Source organism: Mangifera indica, chromosome 19 (assembly GCF_011075055.1).
Source record: "Mangifera indica cultivar Alphonso chromosome 19, CATAS_Mindica_2.1, whole genome shotgun sequence".
NCBI classification, from domain to species: Eukaryota; Viridiplantae; Streptophyta; class Magnoliopsida; order Sapindales; family Anacardiaceae; genus Mangifera; species Mangifera indica.
In genome coordinates, this window is record NC_058155.1 from 9,689,029 (window position 1) to 9,708,666 (window position 19,638).

Here is a 19,638-nt window from a genome sequence, read left to right on the forward strand (position 1 = left end):
TCAGATTGATGATATTTAAATTCGATAAAATCTAAACAAAAGTTAAAACTTTTCATGTGAACCTACATTGTCCAAACGAAGTCGACTTTATCCTGATAATGACAATGGTCCAAACAAGGAGTTGTTTTTGTTTGAAAGAGGACGACTTCTCATTTGGACAATTATCGTCATCTAAATAAATAGTTGAAACTTTTTGTCTGAATTTTATTAAATCTAGACGTTGTCAATGAAAGAGAAAACGTTAAAAAAAAATATATCATTAAGAGAGAGAGAGATTAATTATCATTCACAGAAAATTCACTGGTGAAGTTTAAAATCTTACATATGGAGAAAATTATCACTTTTTAAAATTTAATTTTGAAAAAAAAAATATTAATTTTTTAAATTAAATAAGTAAAATTATATAAATTTTTATTTTTTAAATATTATTATAAAATAATGATTTTATTTATAATTTTCTGGCTCGGGTTGGCTCGGTAATTTTTTTTAAAATTTTTTATACAAAACGATGTCGTTTTAATCTATATATATATACAAAACGGTGTTGTTTTGATATGAAAAACGAACCCAACCGAGCCATAAACAAGTTTAGCCAAAAATGAGCCGAGCCGAATTCAGCTCGAGTCAAGCTCGAACCGAACTCGAGCCGGCCATAAAAAACCGAGCTGGCTGCAAGCCGAGCTCGGCTCGGCTCAAATCCAGCGCTATTTTTGGCCATATGGAAAATGGTGAGTGAGGCATCACCGTCAATGCTCTGCTGTCCCCACCAAATCAAGTAATCTGAAACAAATCTCCACCGTCAGATTAACACACACCTTCCTTCGAAAGAATCAAAAGTACCTCATCACATGCTACCATCGTGCAATTGTACAATTCAGTATCTGTCAGAGAAAGAGCCAATAAAATAATAATAGAATCGTAACTATCGTTGGCCAATGGAAATTTTTTTTGCCGAGAGCCGGTGGGACCCGAATATTCGAAGAGGAAAGAATTCACGCTTCTCGGGAACAAAATTCCATTCCTTTCCCTCTAACGTGAGAAAAAAAAAAAGGTTTCCGTATTAAATTATAATTAAAAATTCAAAATAAGAAACTCAGTCTCATCAATTTCTATTGTTTTTCCGCTCTACTTTCTTTCTATTTCTCTGAAAACAGAAGCCCTAAAATAAAATTTGCATCTACGAAGGAAATTTCCATCTCTGGAAAATCATCGAGTTCACTCACATTATTATGAAATCATTGCCGTCGCTTTGACCACCAATGGCTTTGATCTTGCACACCAATCGCTGCATGCACAAGCCGTAACAACAACGAGAAGAAGTCAATCTATGTTTAATGATGAGATTAGGCTTGATTATTTCTCTGGATGCGTGGTACTAGGTACAGGATAAATGCACGTGAGCGGGGATCTCGGGTTTTCTTGCCTGGTCCTTGTGGTTAGTTTAGTTTTGCCCGTGATCGGCCTTATTATTCGCCGGAAATGGCGGCTATCTATTGCCAGAGGGGAGGAGATCAAGAGGCTGCTGATTTTGGCCTCAGAGGAGGCCGCTAGAGCTGAGCTTGAGGCGACTCTCGGCTACGCTACCGTTTCAGTTCCGCAGTATCCTCAATGCGCTGTTTGTTTCTCTCCAACTACCACGCGCTGTGCCCAGTGCAAAGCTGTTCGTTACTGGTACGCTAATCACGCTTTAGATTTTGATTATGCTGTTTTGGGGTTTTATTAATTAATGTTTAAGATACCATATGTATACGAGGGATCTTTTGGGCTTCTTTTTTCGAAAGATTGCTTGTAGCTTGTCTATAATAATTTTTGGGGATTTTGATGAATTATTATTTAAAATAAAAAAAATGGCGAAATGATTTGAACAGAGTTTGTAATGAATCTGATTCTTTACTTAGCGCTTTTACTCGTTTGAGCCATGCCATGTGCTAGAGATATAAAATAGTAGGAAAAAGATTATTAAAATGATAAAGAAGGCTACTGTGTAGTCAGTTTATAATGGTGTATTCTAAAACACGAGGTAGACCAGGTTATAATCTTGTTGCACAACGCTGTAACATGTTTATCTTGTTGTACAGGATAAGTAATATGTTTGCATTAGTATTGTTCATCGATAAGATAGAGATGTGAGTAAGAGACTATGATGTGAGGTAATTAAAGTCTCCATTATTCAATATTAGGGTGTGAAGTATAGCTGTTACTTACATATGTGTTTTATCGTGTAACAGTATTACATGTATAGTCATTTGAAAATTTCACCATTGCATGGTGATTGAGATTTATACAATATCAAAATTCTGTATGCCTCAAGGTGGTAGAAGATGGTCTCCACTTGGCTGATTTTTGGTTTATGATTTTGTGGAGGAATTAGTTCTTGGAAACTTATGTTTCTTATGTAATCCTTTCTTGATAGTTTGATGTTTGGGGAGCTTCCTAATTTTCAGTACTCTATGCTGATTCTCTGCTTGTTGAAGCACAAAGCTTTAAGAGTATTAGTTTGGTGTTGCTATTTTGGTTACATCCACCTACTATGAAAATAAATTGAAATGTTGGGTGTCACTGACTGTCTAATTCTCCCCATTCTTATATTATGCTCTGGGAATTCATATGGTATTGTATTTTCACAATATTTACCTCAGATTTTGAAATGTTTTAGTTCTGGTAAGTGCCAAATTATTCACTGGAGACAAGGCCATAAGGATGAATGCTATCCTTCCAGCATCACTCAGGACAATATTGATGAAGCTGCCTATTCTACTGGGCAGGAGGAACGTGAACTTGATGTTGATAGATTTAAGTTTGAAGGCAGACAGCCTCCAACATCAATTGATATATCATCTGTGGAATCTGCAATGTCTTATACCAGTACCTCTCCTGAAGTTCCATATGGAAAGGATAATGATGTAAAAGTTGAACTTCATGCAGATGGGGAAGGAGCAAGTCCAACTTGTGAATATTCTGATACATCATTCTCTGGATTTTCTGCTTCCCATACCGGTAGTGACTCATCAGATGATGTTTCTGTCTGTGAGAGCATTAGTTCAAATGAGTCTGAGAAACTGGATGGACCTCTATCTGCTGGTATCTGTGTTGATATGCTTGAGACTGTTTCCAGTGTCAAGAATCTGAATCAGATCAAGCCATTATCCCCTAAATTTGCTAGTTTGGTCAATTCTGTCAATAATTTCACTAATTTAAATAAATTAAGTCAGATTAAACCAAGTTCTAGTGGAGAGGGTACTAGTTATTCAGGTTTGAACATCGGTCAGATGCATGAGGATTCAAATGCTGAAAGTTGCACAGTGTCTTCTGGTTTCTGGGGTAGAGCACTAGAGTCTACAACAGATGCTTATGATGATTCTTCTTTGTCCAACTCCCCTTCATGTTCGTCGAATTTGCCCCCTTCCCCCTCATTGTCTGTCAGGGGTCCTGAGGTGAAGGGGATTGTATCAGATGATGCTCTTCCAGAAGCTTCAGGAAGGTCCAAAGATAGAGTAACTAAAACGAGTAATGTTGATTTTTCACAAGTCAGGAGCTCCCCATCCTTGAACTGCAAATCATCTAGCCTCACAGTAAATGGAACTAATGTTGGTTCGCATGCATCAAAGTCAGGGGAAGTAAAAGCTTCAGTATCTTTCTCTTCTCATGCTCACCCTTCATCTAGTGTTAGAAAAGATTCAATAAGTGTGGATGCTTCAAATAGCAGCAGCTTGCAATCTTCTAACTTGGAAAAGTCAAATAATGTGATTAATGATAATGGTGGTTCTTCACATCATGTTGAAGTGCATTCAGTTCCAAGTGTGAGATCTGGCAGAATCAACGATGTTCATGCAACCTCTCCATTGTTCTTTCGGGTTAAAAACTGCTCTTCAAATGATGAAAATGGGTTAAAGACATCTCTATGGAAAGCTGTTGATCAGTTAAGATCTAAATCATTGAAGCAACATCCAACTGGGGTTGGGAGTGAGACTGCTGGAAGATACAGTGACAAGGTTTGATCGGATCTTGTGTTGTATATTTGTGCCTTTAACATTTTGCATTTGCAATGAATGGACATTGATTTCTTGTCATTTTTTTATGTTTCCACAGGGGCTATTCTCATATGAATTATTTGTCAAACTATATAATTGGAACAAGGTAGAATTGCAGCCGTGTGGCCTCATAAATTGTGGGAATAGGTAAGGCTAATTGTTTTTTTAAACCTTGGATAAATTAAAATGACCAATGCATGGTAGTTGTATATTTTGGCAGTTCTATTCATTTTTTATTGGAAACTAAGAACAAAACTTCTATTCATTTTAAGGCACTGTGGATTTTCTGTGTGGGATTACTCTGGTGATTAGTTTGAGTAGTTACATGGTATTTTATCTTGCATAATTTCTTTCAGTAAATTGACCTGACAAATTCATGTCAATCTTATGTATTACATCCTTTTGATGGTAGGTTTGTAAAATAAAGTGCAATGTTTACCAAGTTTTTCACTTTCTGGGATCTGCATATTATCTCTTTCACCAGTCTTGGGGGATGGGGAGGGGGGCAACAAGACTATTGAACTATTAACTGCTTGTTGGTCTGGTGTACTAGTTATCTTCTATCTAGAATTTTTTTTTTTTGCTTTTGTTAACTGCCAATATAATTTCTGCAGCTGTTATGCTAATGCTGTACTTCAGTGCTTGACATTTACTCCTCCTCTGACTGCTTACTTCACTCAGGGACTCCATTCCAAAGAATGTACGTTTCATAATCTTTATCATTTTTTTTACTTACTTCTAAATGGTATATTTTGCAGCATTTGTGCAGTGTGTAACTCTTCATAATTATTATCTATACCAGGTGTGAAGAAAGAATGGTGTTTCACCTGTGAGTTTGAAAATCTAATATTGAAGGCAAAAGAAGGAAAATCCCCTTTGTCTCCCATTGGGATTTTATCACAACTCCAAAGTATTGGAAGCAAACTTGGTAATGGGAGAGAAGAAGATGCACATGAATTTCTAAGGTCAGAAGGGCTTTTATTTGTGAAACCAATTATTGAATTTAGGTCTTCTCCATGTTCTGATAATTTTCTCCTGCTGAAAGGGATGCTCTTGGATTTGTATGACAGGTATGCTATTGATACAATGCAATCTGTTTGCCTTAAGGAAGCTAGGGTTAATGACTCCTGTCTTTTGGAAGAGGAAACAACCCTCATCGGCCTTACATTTGGAGGTTATCTTCGATCAAAGGTATATATTTTTAAGAAAGTTTGTTAAAAAGTTTAGAGACTGAGCAGTTCTTCGTTCCTTGTCTCTATAATGAATTGTTATGCCTTGCTGCAAGGTATAGTCTGTATTGGACTGTAAATGATGCATGCTATGTATTATTCTTGTCTGCAGATAAAATGCATGAAATGCCAAGGCAAGTCGGAACGACAGGAAAGGATGATGGATCTTACTGTTGAGATAGGAGGGGACATACGAAGCTTAGAAGAGGCTCTTCGGCAATTTTCTGGTACAGAGATTCTGGATGGGGACAATATGTACCAATGTGGAAGGTTGGTCATGTTTACTATTTTTTGTGGAGCTCTTGCAGAGCGTCATATGGTATCATTATCTTCTACTTAGGATAGAGCATTTTGTGGAGAATATGATGGTTTACTTTTTAACTTGAAGGTTATAGGTTATAGTTGAGTTAGATTTTAATGAGTAAGCTTTTTGAGTGATGCCATGGAGAATGATAATTCTTTCAACAGTTCTGCAATTTGGTTGGACTTTAAAACCCTCCTATAAGAAAAAGTAGATTTCATATTTTTTCCTTCAGTGTCTGAATTTGCAAGAAAAATGGGTGTGTTGGAACTTTTGTCACTTGTAGTCATAAACTACCGAGCACAGATAATTTGGTTTTGACTTGCTGATTAAATTTGACTAATGCGAGCATTAATCTGCAAAGAGTTTATAATTTAGTTAAAGCCTACTAGATTGTCTTGCTCTGTCATGGTTTTTCAAAGTACTAGATTTTAAGATTTCTTTCAGATTAGTGGACTCGGATTTTTTATTTGATGCAGCTGTTATTCATGATGGTTGGAAATGAATATATTCTTTGGAACCAAAGGCTAGATATCCTATGAGTCTCGTTGTGATTTGCTTTCTTCTGTTGCTATATTATTTTTATAGGGTTTTGAGTATTTCCTTGTAATTCAGAATAAAAATTAAGTATTATCAAGTTGAAGATTGGTTAGGCACTTCTCCCTACAGTCTCCCATTTCTTATCCAGCTACCATCCTTTTTATTTGCTTCCCTTCCTTATTCTTTTTGTTAGATCTTGTTCTTAGCAAATTGGTTTTCTTTCATATACTTCACTCTGATATGAGAACTTTGCAATGAGATTTTAATTTTTTTCAAATTTAATTCTAACTGTTAAATCTTTGTAATTATGCCAATGCATTTCTTTTCCAGTAAGCCACTTTCTGTGTGCAGTTTTTGCGTTTGTTGTGCTTTAGGAGATGATTGCATGGGTGGTTTTGTTCTTTCACAAAATTCAGCGTGGTCTTTGGTTGCCATTTTCTTGCCAAGGAAACACTTTTCAACATTCTTGTATGTGATTGCTTTCAGATGTTTCATTTTGCTCAGTTTATTACTGATTTTTTTTATCAGATGCAAATCTTATCAAAAGGCCAAGAAGAAGTTGACTATACTAGAGGCTCCTAATATTCTTACAATTGCATTAAAGCGATTTCAGGTAATTTTTTAGTGAATGATGATACTTTACCCCGCTGTTTACCGATTCTCATTGATTTCTTGATCCTGCATCATCTTACAGTCTGGCAAATTTGGAAAGCTCAATAAATCTATTCAGTTCCCAGAAATACTGGACCTGGCACCATATATGAGTGGAACAAGCGATAAGTCACCTATATATAGGCTTTATGGAGTTGTGGTCCACTTGGATATTATGAATGCTGCGTTTTCTGGACACTATGTGTGCTACGTAAAAAGTATCAAAAACAAGTGGTTCAAAATTGACGATAACACGGTAAGTTAACTATTATTTATCATCTTATCCTTAGGCTACACTAGTAGTTGCATATGTCCTGACTTTTTGTGTTCTCCGCAAAGCCTGGCTTTGCTGGATCATCCTTCTTTAAAACATTGCTCTTTGCAAATCCTTTTCCCTCCCTTCTTTAATTGTTTGCTGTTGTGTACTACTAAAAGCATTGGATTTAATCCTTCCACAGAATTTAACTTTTGTATGCCTAATTGGATAGGTAACACCTGTGGAACGTGAAAAGGTGCTAACAGAGGGGGCATATATGCTCCTTTATGCAAGGTAACTGTTCTCAGAAATAATTTTGTTTGGACTAAGATTGAGATCGGAATTTCTGCAACTTTGTATGTTTATCTGACTAATTGTCAAACAGGTGCTCTCCCAGGGCTTCTAGATTGATAAGGAACAGAATAATTTCGTCTGATCTGAAAAGTAAAGTGATTCCTTCCTGGGTAACTGGAAAGAGTACTACGTCAAAGTTAAGATCCCCTTCCATGCATTCTAGTGCCGATCAGTCTTATCCCAGCTCAATTCCTCCTGATGGTTTTGCTAGCATTGAATCTTTTTATTCAAGATTCCACCAACTGCAAAAGATCTTACAAGAGGATTCAAGTGACAGTTCATCTCTTATTAGCAGCAACTCCGATGAAGGTTCCTGCAGCACTGATAACACTCGAGATTCTTCCAGCACAGATGACATTTCTGATTACATATTTGGTGATTCAGGATCTGGTTGGAACAGCCGTTGGAGGAATTGTTCTGATTCTGACAGCTCATCACTCTCCTCTTGGCATTCAGCCTTTTCCAACTCAGAACAAGCTGATAACACGGGATCAGGCATGGAAGGTGCTGCTGGTCATAGTACGAGTAACAGGCAGGTGGATTTGGTAGGTAGGGGAAATGCATCAATTTTGCATTATGACACGACTAATAAACAATGTAGAAAATTAGCTAGTAGCAGTTGTAGAGACCGACTCAGAGAGCTTAGGATGGATTAGCCCTTTAAATGATGTAAAATCTGTGGTAAATTTTAGAAAAACAACTAAGGGAAGTATAGATTAAGCCATTTTTATTTAAAGGGGAGTAAATAAGAAATGGGGAGAGGCTGTATGTAATGTACTATTGTAGCTGGCTTTGTTTAAAGAATCAGCTGTCACCATTTTGTCCATGCCTTTCCCTCTAATAATGTGATAGAGAAATCTTTACATAAAGAGTGTACAGTTGGAGAGGGAGCTCCCATGATGGAGACCCTAAAGGAGTGTAAATCTAGTAACTCTTGCTTATATTCACTAAGGAATGAATAAGACTGACTGTTGCTATTTTAGGTCTGGCCTGGCGTTTTCATCTCTGTACAAATAGGTTGGGTTTTTTTTTTTTTTAAACGGGAAAACTTATCTAAGCTAGATTGTTTGTTTGGGAGAATTAACTACACTAAAATATGTAAAATTCTGGATTTTATTCCGAGTTTAATTATTGGACTCAAATACCATTGTGGGTTGGTTTGTATGGTAAGCAGGCATTCCTGACCTGAACTTGGACAAGTCAAAGTTGAATTGATGGCCCCTTGTCTCTATTTTTACAAACCCCAGTGCCATCTTGTCTCTTAAATGAAGTTGGCCTTGCCAATTATGGTAACAAAATCAATGTCAAAACATAAGGCGTAGAATTTGAAGAAAGGCTGGTCCAACTGCCATCCGACCAAAGCAACACACAGGACAGCCGTCCCATACTTGTTTGGCTCCCACCTCAATTGCCTTTATTATGGTCTCCAACTGCATGCATAAATGTTGTTTGACTTTGCAGCTGCACCAGAACCCCTTAAAATGGCATTTGACAGGCCTCTCCACTCTAAACCAGTAGATTAATCGTTTCCGTACACGTGTACTTTTTAATCATTCCAACTTTTGACAAACACCTTCTCCCACGAATAATATTGCACCATCGCTTCTAAATTGCCTTTCTCAGCCACAGTTTGCGACTTTGACAGAAAGCATATCCAGGCTACCGTGTCTGAAGGAAACAAGATGAAGTAAAACAAAGGCAAGGACTCTATAACAGTAGTAGTTGGATTTTAAAAATATTATCGGATTTGTCTTATAAAATAATTTAACTTAAGACTGATTTTTTCGTAAAAACAAAGACTATGGCTGCGTTGTGAAGGTTGATGAGGGCACGTTGGGCTTCTTAGAGTCAAATTTGTTTGCGGTGCATGAATAATGAGAAGATGACAATGTGAATGATGGGGTGTAAACGTCAGGTAATTGGAAAAAAAAAAAAAAGCCCCCACCACAAAAACTCTTAATTTCTAAATGCACTTTAATCACATCACCACTTTGTTCCAATCAACTGATTATGTAGGCAATACAGATGTCTTGGATATGTGGGGGCAAAATGCAGGATTGAATTTGTTTTGTATATTGAACATTCTCCTCCATATTTGTTGTTGCATGAATTTAATTAATTAGTGAGTGATTTTTCAGGATATATAATTTGGTTCAAATACAGATTACAATTGATGTTTGTGAGGCAGAAAGAGAAGCATGGAAGGCAATAGCAGCAGCAGCAGGAGGGAACAAAACACTGTTTGTTTTGTCCTCCCTCTCACTCTGTAAATCCTTTGTCCTTGAACAATTTTAAAACTATTTTATGGTTTAACCAGATTTAAAAACCAATCAAATCACAATTAAAATTATAATTTTTTTTTAAATTTTTTTAATCCCAGACTAATCTGGTTTCAAATCTAAACTGCACAAAATCATAAATTTTAAATGATTTAGCTTGATTTTATAATTTGAACTGTTTTTCACTTATCTCTACTATCACTTAAAATTAAGAGCACTTTTTTACTTTTTGAATGCATAAATCACATTTTTTACACAAAATTTAACTTCATTAGAATAAGTAATTCTATAAGAGTAATTAGTAATTTTCACTATGTAAAAATTTTGAAAAATAAAAAAAAGAATAACTTATTTGTTGATCTCGCATTAACATTTTAAACATGATAGTTTGATATTTTAATAAGTTTGAAAACTTACAATTTAATTTCTTCACTTTAAGTTTAGAAACCCTAATCGTTATTTTTTTTAATAAAATCTCACCATTGCCACCGTATATTGCAACTATGTCAACAACCCACAACCCCCACGCTCTTTTCCAATTACCAAAATAAATTCCAACCATCAATAATCTAAAACAAATCTTGCTACTAGAATAAGTCCCATCACCAAAAATGTTGGCTCCAACGGAGATGATAACAAAAAGATCAAAACCATGAGCAAAAGAGACGACAACAATGACCAACGAGGGTTGTGGAGATCATTAGTTGGTATAGTGAAAGGGTGGATTAGGTGAAGCTGCATGTGAGACATAGTGAGCGTGAGAGAGATAGCGGTTTGTGGGGTTGAAAGTGTGGGATGATATGTTGAGACAAGGGATTGTCACTTAATAGCGACAAAAAATATAGTGGAGGCTGATTAAGTCACTCATGAATAATAAGGTGAAAGCAAAAGAGAAAAAAAAGAGTATTGACACAAATTTGATATTTTAAATAATATTTTAAAATTTTGTTAATTTTAGGTGATATGATAATTTTGAAAGGTGAAATAGTTAAAAATAACTCTGGAAATTTGAAATTTTAACATGATATAAAGATTCTTTTCAGGATTTTACTTAATCAGTATGATATATTGATTTGGTCAAAAAGTGTTTTAAAGCTAATAATTATTGGGAAAATGTTAATCACTCCACTTTTATTAACCAAAGTATGTCTGCCAAAGATATTTTCTTTAACACTAATCACTCTCATCCATTCTAAACCACATTAAACGAATGTGGTTATTGACAGTATCACTTTAAAAGGGCTTCTATCCTATTGGAAAATTTGGTATACGTATGTGTGTGAGTCAATTTCAGAAATCACACAGGATATTCTTCTGGTTACATGCAATATGTAGGAAACAGCTTTTTCTCTTATCAAAGTTGGAAAAAAGAAGAAAGAAAATCAATGAAAGCTTGTATAGAGGAAACAAATTTGATTTAGCTAGGAACGCAAGTCAAAAAAAGGGAAGACGGTGGGATTCTGCAAGAAATAAGCTATCATAAGATTGCTTTGTTGAAGAGATCATTTTATTTTTACAGATGCTCAATATTAAGGCATCGCCGACAGGATGAAGGCAAGAAGTCAACCGTTAACGGCGAAAAGTTGGGATATTCGATGAAGAAATATACATAAATGAATGGAGGACAAAGCTGTTGGTGAGTTATGATGATTGATGATGCATGTCGTGTGAGGCAAATGGTCAAGAAAAGGGGCGGCATGCCTTTGAAGAATATATATATATGCATGCATGCTTGCGCATGATACAATGGCAACTTGGCATGCAGAGATTTTCCATGCCTGAAGCTTGAATCCAAATTAACTTTGATTCAAGTGTCACAAGGAGAGTCATATTGAAGACTTGAAGTGCATAATTGCCGTCTTTAATGAAGGGTGGGGAGAGGAAGCAATGAGAAATGTACTCACCAGCAGCCCACCAACCATTTTTGACTTGAGAAATTGCACCGCGAACAACTCTGTTAAAAGGCTCCTCCGTGCATGCACTTCACCCTTAATTCCTCTTGCAATCATTTGATCTTTTGTCGCACTCACCAGAAATGCCAATCAATGATTGGCCCTTATTTGCCTGATCTTTGGAAATCAGATTTGCACTTAATTCATAGACAGGAAAATAAAAAGTGTTAAAATGGGAAAGTTGATGGAAAACATAGGCTTGATTGCCCCCCGAAGAGCAGTCTAAATAGTATTCATGAAAATTCCAAATATTAGGGAATAACAATTCAAATCCCACCAAAAGATATTTTAAAATTTAACCATTGTGGTAGAATAAGAAACGTCAAATATAAGAAAATAAAAATTTAAATTTAGTCAGACTTATCTAATTATAAGGCTTTTTAAGTGATTTTCTAAAGTGATATAAGAATTAGAACTCAAACTGTAAATAGATATAATTTTGCTTTTTAATTTAGGAATGATATTTGATATATATATTCACTTAATGTTTTTCTACTTAACGAAAACTATTATGAATAATGTTTTATACATAAACAATAACATGTCATCATATAACATCTACAAGTGTTGCGTTGATGGGAAAATATACGATTGATTTACAACAGTCTGAATTAACTTTAGTTTCTACACACACTTATGCATATATACACAACCAAACATGTTGGAATGCCTCGCCCTAAGCATGGTTTTGCTTGGCTTGTGTCACCTAACACACAAGCGCATATTACAATCATAAACTGTCGATAATATATCATCATGTAATTAGATATTTTATTTTTAATTCAAAATCACTAAATTATATAAAAATATATTATTATATATGCACAAATTTATGTTTCGTATTTATAAACATAATTTTATTGATGGATATTTATACGTATACAAATATTATATATATCATTATATGATTAAATATTATTTTATTTTAAATTTTAAATTATATAATGATATATATAAATATTTATATATATTTATATATTTAAAATAAATAAATATAATTTTATTATTGTACCATCACTTAATGCTTTTCTGCTTTGCCATAGACTCAAACTTTTTGTAGTTAAATTATTATTATGAAAATGCACGGATGGACGTGGTACATCCCCGATACGTCACCTTGACATTTTTGCTATTCTTGTTATAATATAATATGGTATATATCCTATTTATGTGTAGGCACTTAGGTTAATCATAAGCCGATATAAGATAGATTTTTTTCGTCTTATTTAGTAGAAAACAGATCAGAGAAAAGTTGATGGGCTGGCAGCTACTGCTAGCACACAGATTAACTACTTATTGTGGACCCAATAAGAGGAAGAAGATAGAACTTCAATCAATTTTTACACCAGAGATTTTCTAAGAGATTGGATGGTAAATTTCTGAAGTAACCATTCTCTGCGGTAGCGATTTTTTTTTTTTTAGGTACTTTGCAGGTGAAGAACAGCTCAAGAATCAAAATGATAGAAAGAAATGCAAAGTGCAGAGGAAGATGGACAGGACAGCTAGGAAAGGGGCTATCTTGCTATCAAAGTGTTTTCTTTTTTGCCAATTAAATAAGACGAAAGAGACAAACCAAAGTACAAATTGGATCAGAATCAGAGGCTAGAAATAGATACATAGAAAAATATAATAAAATAAAGTTGGGTTTTTGAGAGAGAGCTTTCCAAAACATATTGGATAAAGCAATTCCTTCTCAGCCTCTCTCTCTTATCTTCTCTGCAGCTCCACTTAAAAGCAACTGCAAGGAATAACCCTAGCCATGTTCTCCACTGCCATACGCTTAATCGCTTTACCCAATTCAAGAACCCAATACACAGAATTAAAGCTATGAACCATGATCGACATTATCTTAGCCCAGTGGTTCAGCTGCGGCCCCATCATTCACAAGTTTCAAACTTCATAGAAAAAGCCTGTTCAAAGCTAGCCACCCTATTAGTCATTACACTGTTCTTCGTAAATCTGAACAAAAATCTACCCAAATATCTATCGGTTAATAATCAAATCAGAGGTATTGATTTCGAGTTAAGACACCTTGTTATCTCTTTTCTTTCTCTAGCATACAAAAGTATATTGCAAGAAGTACACAAAGATGAACATTAACAAGACGAAAATTTAGAAGAACTAGTAATTAATCATCTTCATAAACAAAATACAATCAACTCCTAAATGGAAGTAAATCCGATGTCCGATTTATTCACAGGGTACAGATGGAAAATAAAATAAAACTCAATAAGGCGGTGGTGGTCTAGCAGTGGGTGCCCATATGACATCACCACCGGGTAAATGACAACCATAAATCGACATACCACATGACTCTCCCCCCGCCACTTGTCCACTTTCGGCTCCACCGCCACCGCTCGAACCAACTGGCGATTGCCCTTCACCACCACCACCACCAGAAATCGAAGTCTTCGGCTCATCCTGAAGAGGTAGCCGGTGGTATGATGGATTGTTAAACGTGGCCGCAACCACAAACACGGTACCAGCCGCTAACAGTGGGCCCACCACGGACCCTCCCACGACCTGTCCCTGCGGTCCTGCCAAAGAAATCGCGAATATGTTCGGTACCGGAGGACACCCAGCGTTTTGCGGCAAAAACGTCGCAGAGATTGAGAGAATGTCGAATCTTCCGTGAAACGTTATCGTGGCGCCAGGAGTAGGGGAGGGCTGGCGGAGTGTAACGTTAGCGACGTTTCCAGAACCGGTGAGGACACAGATTCCAACACTTTTGCGATGGCAGAAGTTTGAGATAGCTTCAACGACGTCGTTCCCACCCGGGACTTCGAGAATGTAAGGACTCATGACGGGTTCGGGTTCACGGGTGATAAAAACAGGGGGTTTGGGCTTGTTTTTGGAACCCGGTGGCCTACCTCTAGGGCGGCGACCAACTTCAATAGTAGCCCCATCACTGGGCTCAAGTTGCTTGAGCTTAGGGGTAGGTGTGGTGGTGGTGGCTGCAGAGTTATGGCTGTTGGTTTCTTCCTCAGAGGTTTGAGAATCACGTGAAAGTTGGAAGTGATGAGAGAAAGGAAGTTGATGCTGTTGCTGATGGTGTTGGTGTTGAAGCTTGGAGAACATATTGGGGGAGTTCGAGGTTTTGGGTTCCAAATATTCACCTTTCATGTTTTGGTTTTTGTATAATATTTGTTGTGTAAAAAACTTAAAAGATTTAAAATATGGGTTTTCTTATATTATCTTAGAAAGAACAAGATGAATGGGAAGAGATGGGTTCGATTTGATTTTGAGAGAGATACGGAGAAAGAGGAAGAACATGGAGAGTTGAGAGGAGATTTGTTTTATAATAAATAAGAGAGAGAGAGAGATAGAAGAAGAAGAAGAAGAAGAAGAAGAAGGGGGGTGGGTGAGCCTGGAAAGCAAGTAAAGACTAATGGCTGGCGCCGCTGGTTAGAGGCTTGAAGTGGGGTCCGTTGATGAGGGCAGATATGTCAATGTCAATGTCAATGTCAATGAATTAGGGCTACCTCACACCGCCTTTGCTTTCCTTTTTTGAATTTTCATTTTTAATTTTCAGGCATTTTGAAAGAGAAAGAGAGTGAGGGACAGATAGGAAGAGTGTCTTGGGCCATCTGTGTCTTCTTTCCCGATTGAGAAGATTGATAATGACTGGTTGATGTTTGCATTTTTGGTTCATGGGGGATGCTTTTTTGTATGTACTTCAAATTCTCTTCTCCTTGTAACCCCGTTCCTCAGCAAAACCGTTCCGTTGTAATATTAAAATTTAAAAAACAAAAATTAAGTTAAAGTTTTTATCACAAATTATAAAATCTTTACTTCATAATTCATTTAATACAATAATTATAGATTTAATTATTGTATTTTAGAATTTATCCATTTGTTCAAATCAAGCAAGATTTAGAGGTTTAAGAAAGATCAAAAAAGGAAGTCTCTTTTTCTTTGCTTTAAAGTTGCAAAGAAGCGAAATTCCGAGCAATGACAATAAAATTAATTATTGATCTTAAAATTTTACTTAACTATCGTAATTGGACTTACAAAATGTTCTTTTGTTGAAAAAAATAATAAAATAATATATATATTTATATATATATATAATATGTTGTTTAATTTATAATTTTAAATTAAAAATAAAATAATATTTAATAATATATTAATTAATTACTTTGTTATCATACGTGTGTACAGAGCTTTCAATTAATGCCAATCTATCTATCCATCCAGTACTTGTTTGAAATGATGGGATGGGAGTGAAATGGCCTTTGTATTCTTGTATAAATTCAAATTCTTATCTCATCTTGCTAGCTCACTTACTTTGACCAGCCAGAGCCCTACTTTTCCAGTGTCTTGCTACACACGGAGCATGCAAGTTTGGATTTTTTTTTTTACGGCCAAAAGACTTATTCCCACCCATGCTACAGTGAAAATCTAAAATTTTATTCTACAATTTTTAAAAATTAAAAAAAATCTATTTATAAATTAAAACCGTTTAAGATTAAAAATAAAATTATTATATAATAATAATATTTAAAAAAATAAAAATTTATATCATTTTATTCTCTTAATTTAAAAAATTAATAATTTCTCCTTTAAAATTAAGTTTCGAAAAGTGAAATTTCTCTTTACTTAAGGTTTCAAATTTTTTTGATGAATTTATGGTGAATGACGGTTAATCTCTCCCCCTTCGACGTTTTTCCTCCAACCAATGATGTTTGGATTCGACATAATCTAGATAAAATCTAAATGAAGGGTCTCTAATGACGGTTCAAACAAGGAGGAGGACAACTCCTCATTTAGACCGTTGTTATCGTTTAGATAAAATCGACTTCATCTAGATGACGAATGTCCAAATAAAAAGTTTTGACTCATTTTGTCTAGATTTCTTCTAAATTCGTCAGTCAGAGGAAAAATATTGAAGAGAGATATATCGTCACGAGGGAGAGAGATCAACTGTCCTTCGTCAAAAATTAATTGATGAAATTTGGAACCCTAGATAAAGGAAAAAATATTACTTTTTAAAACCTAATTTTAGAAAAAAAACTTATTAGTCATTCAAATTAAAGAGATTAAATAATATAAACTTTTTTTTTTAAATATTATTATTAAAAAATAGTTTTACTTTCGACCGTAACTGAAAATTTTAATATATTTTAATTTATACGTGAGTATTTCAATTTTTAAAAGTTAAAATGTGAGATTTCAAGATTTCCCCAAACTTTCAGTGGAAACAAATCTTTTGACCTTTTTCACTAGGATGACATCCATTTGAAGGACTATTACTTACATTTAGATTTGGGTTGAATCTAAGAAGTTTTAAGAGAAAGATATTGCCATTACTTTTTCCCAAATTTTAACTAACTTAAATTGTACAAAGTAGAAATCAAAGTGGACCCTCTACCATAAAAGAGACACACTCTAATTTTACTAGCAATAGTGTGTGAAATACCAATTAACTTTATATTTAATTTAAAATTATTTGATTTTATTATAAATAATTAATTTATTCTCTTTATTGAAATTACGAAAATACTTTGAACTAAAAAATGCCCCAAAATGCATAACCTTAAAATAATGAAAAAAAAAAAAAAACATAACTCAAACCTTCACAAGGACCAAAAGGTTGCAAAAAATAAGCTTCTTCCTCAAATAGCTCAGTCCTAAAGTCTAGATTGGGAAACATATTACCATATTTGTCTATTTTTGTATTGTATTGTGTATTATATATCTAATTTTTTTTAATCATGTATTATGTAGTAAGTTATATATAATATAATAGTAAAATATTAACAAATAATAAAGATAAATTAAATTAATTTTCCATTTTATTACTTATCATCTTAAAAAAGATCACTAATATCCTTTAAACTTTTAATTTTAATATTTTTTATCATGTTATTATTTCTTTGAGAATGCGTATCATACATATATATTATATTATATGATATATATATCATATTAATTTAATAACGTTTTATGATATATATGTTTTTTTTACATCGTATAGTAAGATACGTATAATAAATTGTATGATATTAAAAACTATGAATATTATAAATCTAGGTTGGCTTCAAGTTAGTAGGGATGACAATAGAGAGGGGTGGAAAGTGGATCTCAATCTCTATCCCCATTACAAAGATGATAGGGATTTTTCGTCCCTTCCCATGAAAAGAAATCTCCTCTTTACATCTTCTAAACACAACATAAATAGATTAAATAATAAAATTAACTAAAATTAAAATCAACTTACTATTTCAAATTACACAAATATCATATATGAATTATCTTTATATACACAATAAAAATTTAAATAAATTTAAAAAATATAAATAATCTAAAATTATAAGAATATATTAGTGTTTTAAATAAAATTATTAATATAAAGGAGTAAATATGGGGACGAGGGCAAGCAAGGCAAGACAAGGGGACATGTATATTTCTATTTCCGATTGTAAAGATAGTTTTCTTCTCTTTTCTTGTTTCTATTAAAAAATCTCCCCTCCATTAGATTAAAATTCTCATCTTTTCAAGTTGGTCTTATCAGACATCCTTTATTTATTACTTTGAAAAAGAAACGAAAAAACAAATTAAAGCCCAATCAGGAAAAAAAAAAAATACTGTGGGATAAGAAATAGAATCCAAGACATCTTGTTTAGAGGGAGAAAAGAGAAGAGGTGTGGCTAGCTTCTGGGTTATCCATTTTCAATCTTCTCTTCTGAAATCGAGAAGTTTGAAATGAAATTGACTTTGAAGTTTCTTGTGTTGGGTTTCTTGTAGCATTATATGTAATAAAGGGGGGTTCATTTGAGTTTGAAGAGAGATTTGGTTTAGAAGAAGGGAAGTGAAAGAAAGGAAGAAAGCCAAAAAAAAAAAGGGAAGAATGAAAAATTATTTTCATAATTTTAAAAAATAATGACAGTTTAGTAATTATTATTTATAAATAGTTATTTATAGTTAAATAAAAAAGAGGACAAATGATTTTTTCTTATTTACATTGCATCAAAATTTGGGTGGGACATGGTTATTCTTCAGCTTGCTTTGATGTCTCTCTACTTATGAAACTCATTAAGACGTTTGAACATGCAGTGCCGACTGATAATACCGTTTTCTATTCAACGTTGTAGGTGAAATATTGGTGTTCAAAGTTGCCGACTTTCCCTGTTTAGTGATATCAAAATGTCTTTAACAACGACAATAAATGACAACTAATTACTGAAAGCAACACCTTGACGGTAGGTAGCTAACGAAAAACCCATCTGAGTTAAACTGTTTTTTTGAGATAAAATCAATTAAATAAATCAATAATTTGATATAAAAATATCGTTAGAAGATAATTAAACTTATACTTTATAATATATGGAATTTGTCATTCAAGTTGCCGTCAAGGGCTCCACGGCAGTTAGTTGCCGGTGCTTGTATTTTGCAGTAGATGAATGTGTTTTTAAAAGGTCAAATTGTTGATAGAATTGGCCAAAAAGAAAGAAAAGTAGCCGAAACTTTCAAAGCACGCAAACAAAAGGAAGAAGCCATGTCTGTGAATGCTCGTGTGTTTACACTGTGTTTTGAAAGGGTGCTTTGGGACTTGCCAACACACAACCACGACAGTGCAGTTACGTTGATTGGATTTGAAGACAGCAACAGCAAGGATTGATTAGCAAGTTGAATGAAGCTGATTGCAAATATCAACTTCTTGGACCATCTAATTGTTTGCTTATATATATATATTTTTGGTCACTTGGGAATTTTACTGTATATGAAAACCCACCCTTTTATTAGAACAACATATTAGATCGTTCCATTAAAAACAAATAACCCATATGAAGCATGATTATATAGCCTTGTGGGGAAGAAAAGAGGAAGCCCTAAGAAGGAAGTGAGAGAGAAGCCAACCAGAGGCAGCGTTAAAAAAGGGAAAAGAAAGAAAGAAATTCTAAAGAAAAAAATGTAACCTTTCAAGATATAAACCTATAAAAAATTATTAGTTTTTTTAATTAAAGAAAAATTAATAATATTTTATTATTTTTAATATATTATTAAATAAATAATAATTTTATTCTAAAACTAATTAATTCTAT

At 34.1% G+C, this 19,638-nt stretch overlaps 2 protein-coding genes across 3 annotated transcripts; one reads left to right on the forward strand and one right to left on the reverse strand.

The window, feature by feature from the left end:
- The first annotated feature begins 1,032 nt into the window (after window positions 1-1,032).
- Window positions 1,033-8,344, forward strand: LOC123203277 (ubiquitin carboxyl-terminal hydrolase 17-like). Of its 2 annotated transcripts, none has more exons than XM_044619587.1 (11): window positions 1,033-1,671; window positions 2,657-3,992; window positions 4,090-4,178; window positions 4,646-4,731; window positions 4,834-4,996; window positions 5,102-5,222; window positions 5,373-5,530; window positions 6,630-6,714; window positions 6,796-7,008; window positions 7,241-7,302; window positions 7,394-8,344. In XM_044619587.1, the coding sequence occupies exons 1-11, from the start codon at window positions 1,391-1,393 to the stop codon at window positions 8,016-8,018; spliced, it is 3,219 nt and encodes a 1,072-aa protein (XP_044475522.1). In that variant the 5' UTR covers window positions 1,033-1,390; the 3' UTR covers window positions 8,019-8,344. The 2 variants fall into 2 exon arrangements, with proteins under 2 accessions (XP_044475522.1, XP_044475523.1); XM_044619588.1 differs by having other exon boundaries at window positions 1,468-1,671; window positions 2,640-3,992.
- Window positions 8,345-13,704: 5,360 nt separating this feature from the next.
- LOC123202695 (AT-hook motif nuclear-localized protein 17) lies at window positions 13,705-14,938 on the reverse strand. Its single transcript, XM_044618727.1, has one exon. The coding sequence runs from the start codon at window positions 14,714-14,716 to the stop codon at window positions 13,820-13,822; it is 897 nt and encodes a 298-aa protein (XP_044474662.1). The 5' UTR covers window positions 14,717-14,938; the 3' UTR covers window positions 13,705-13,819.
- Window positions 14,939-19,638: the final 4,700 nt, after the last annotated feature.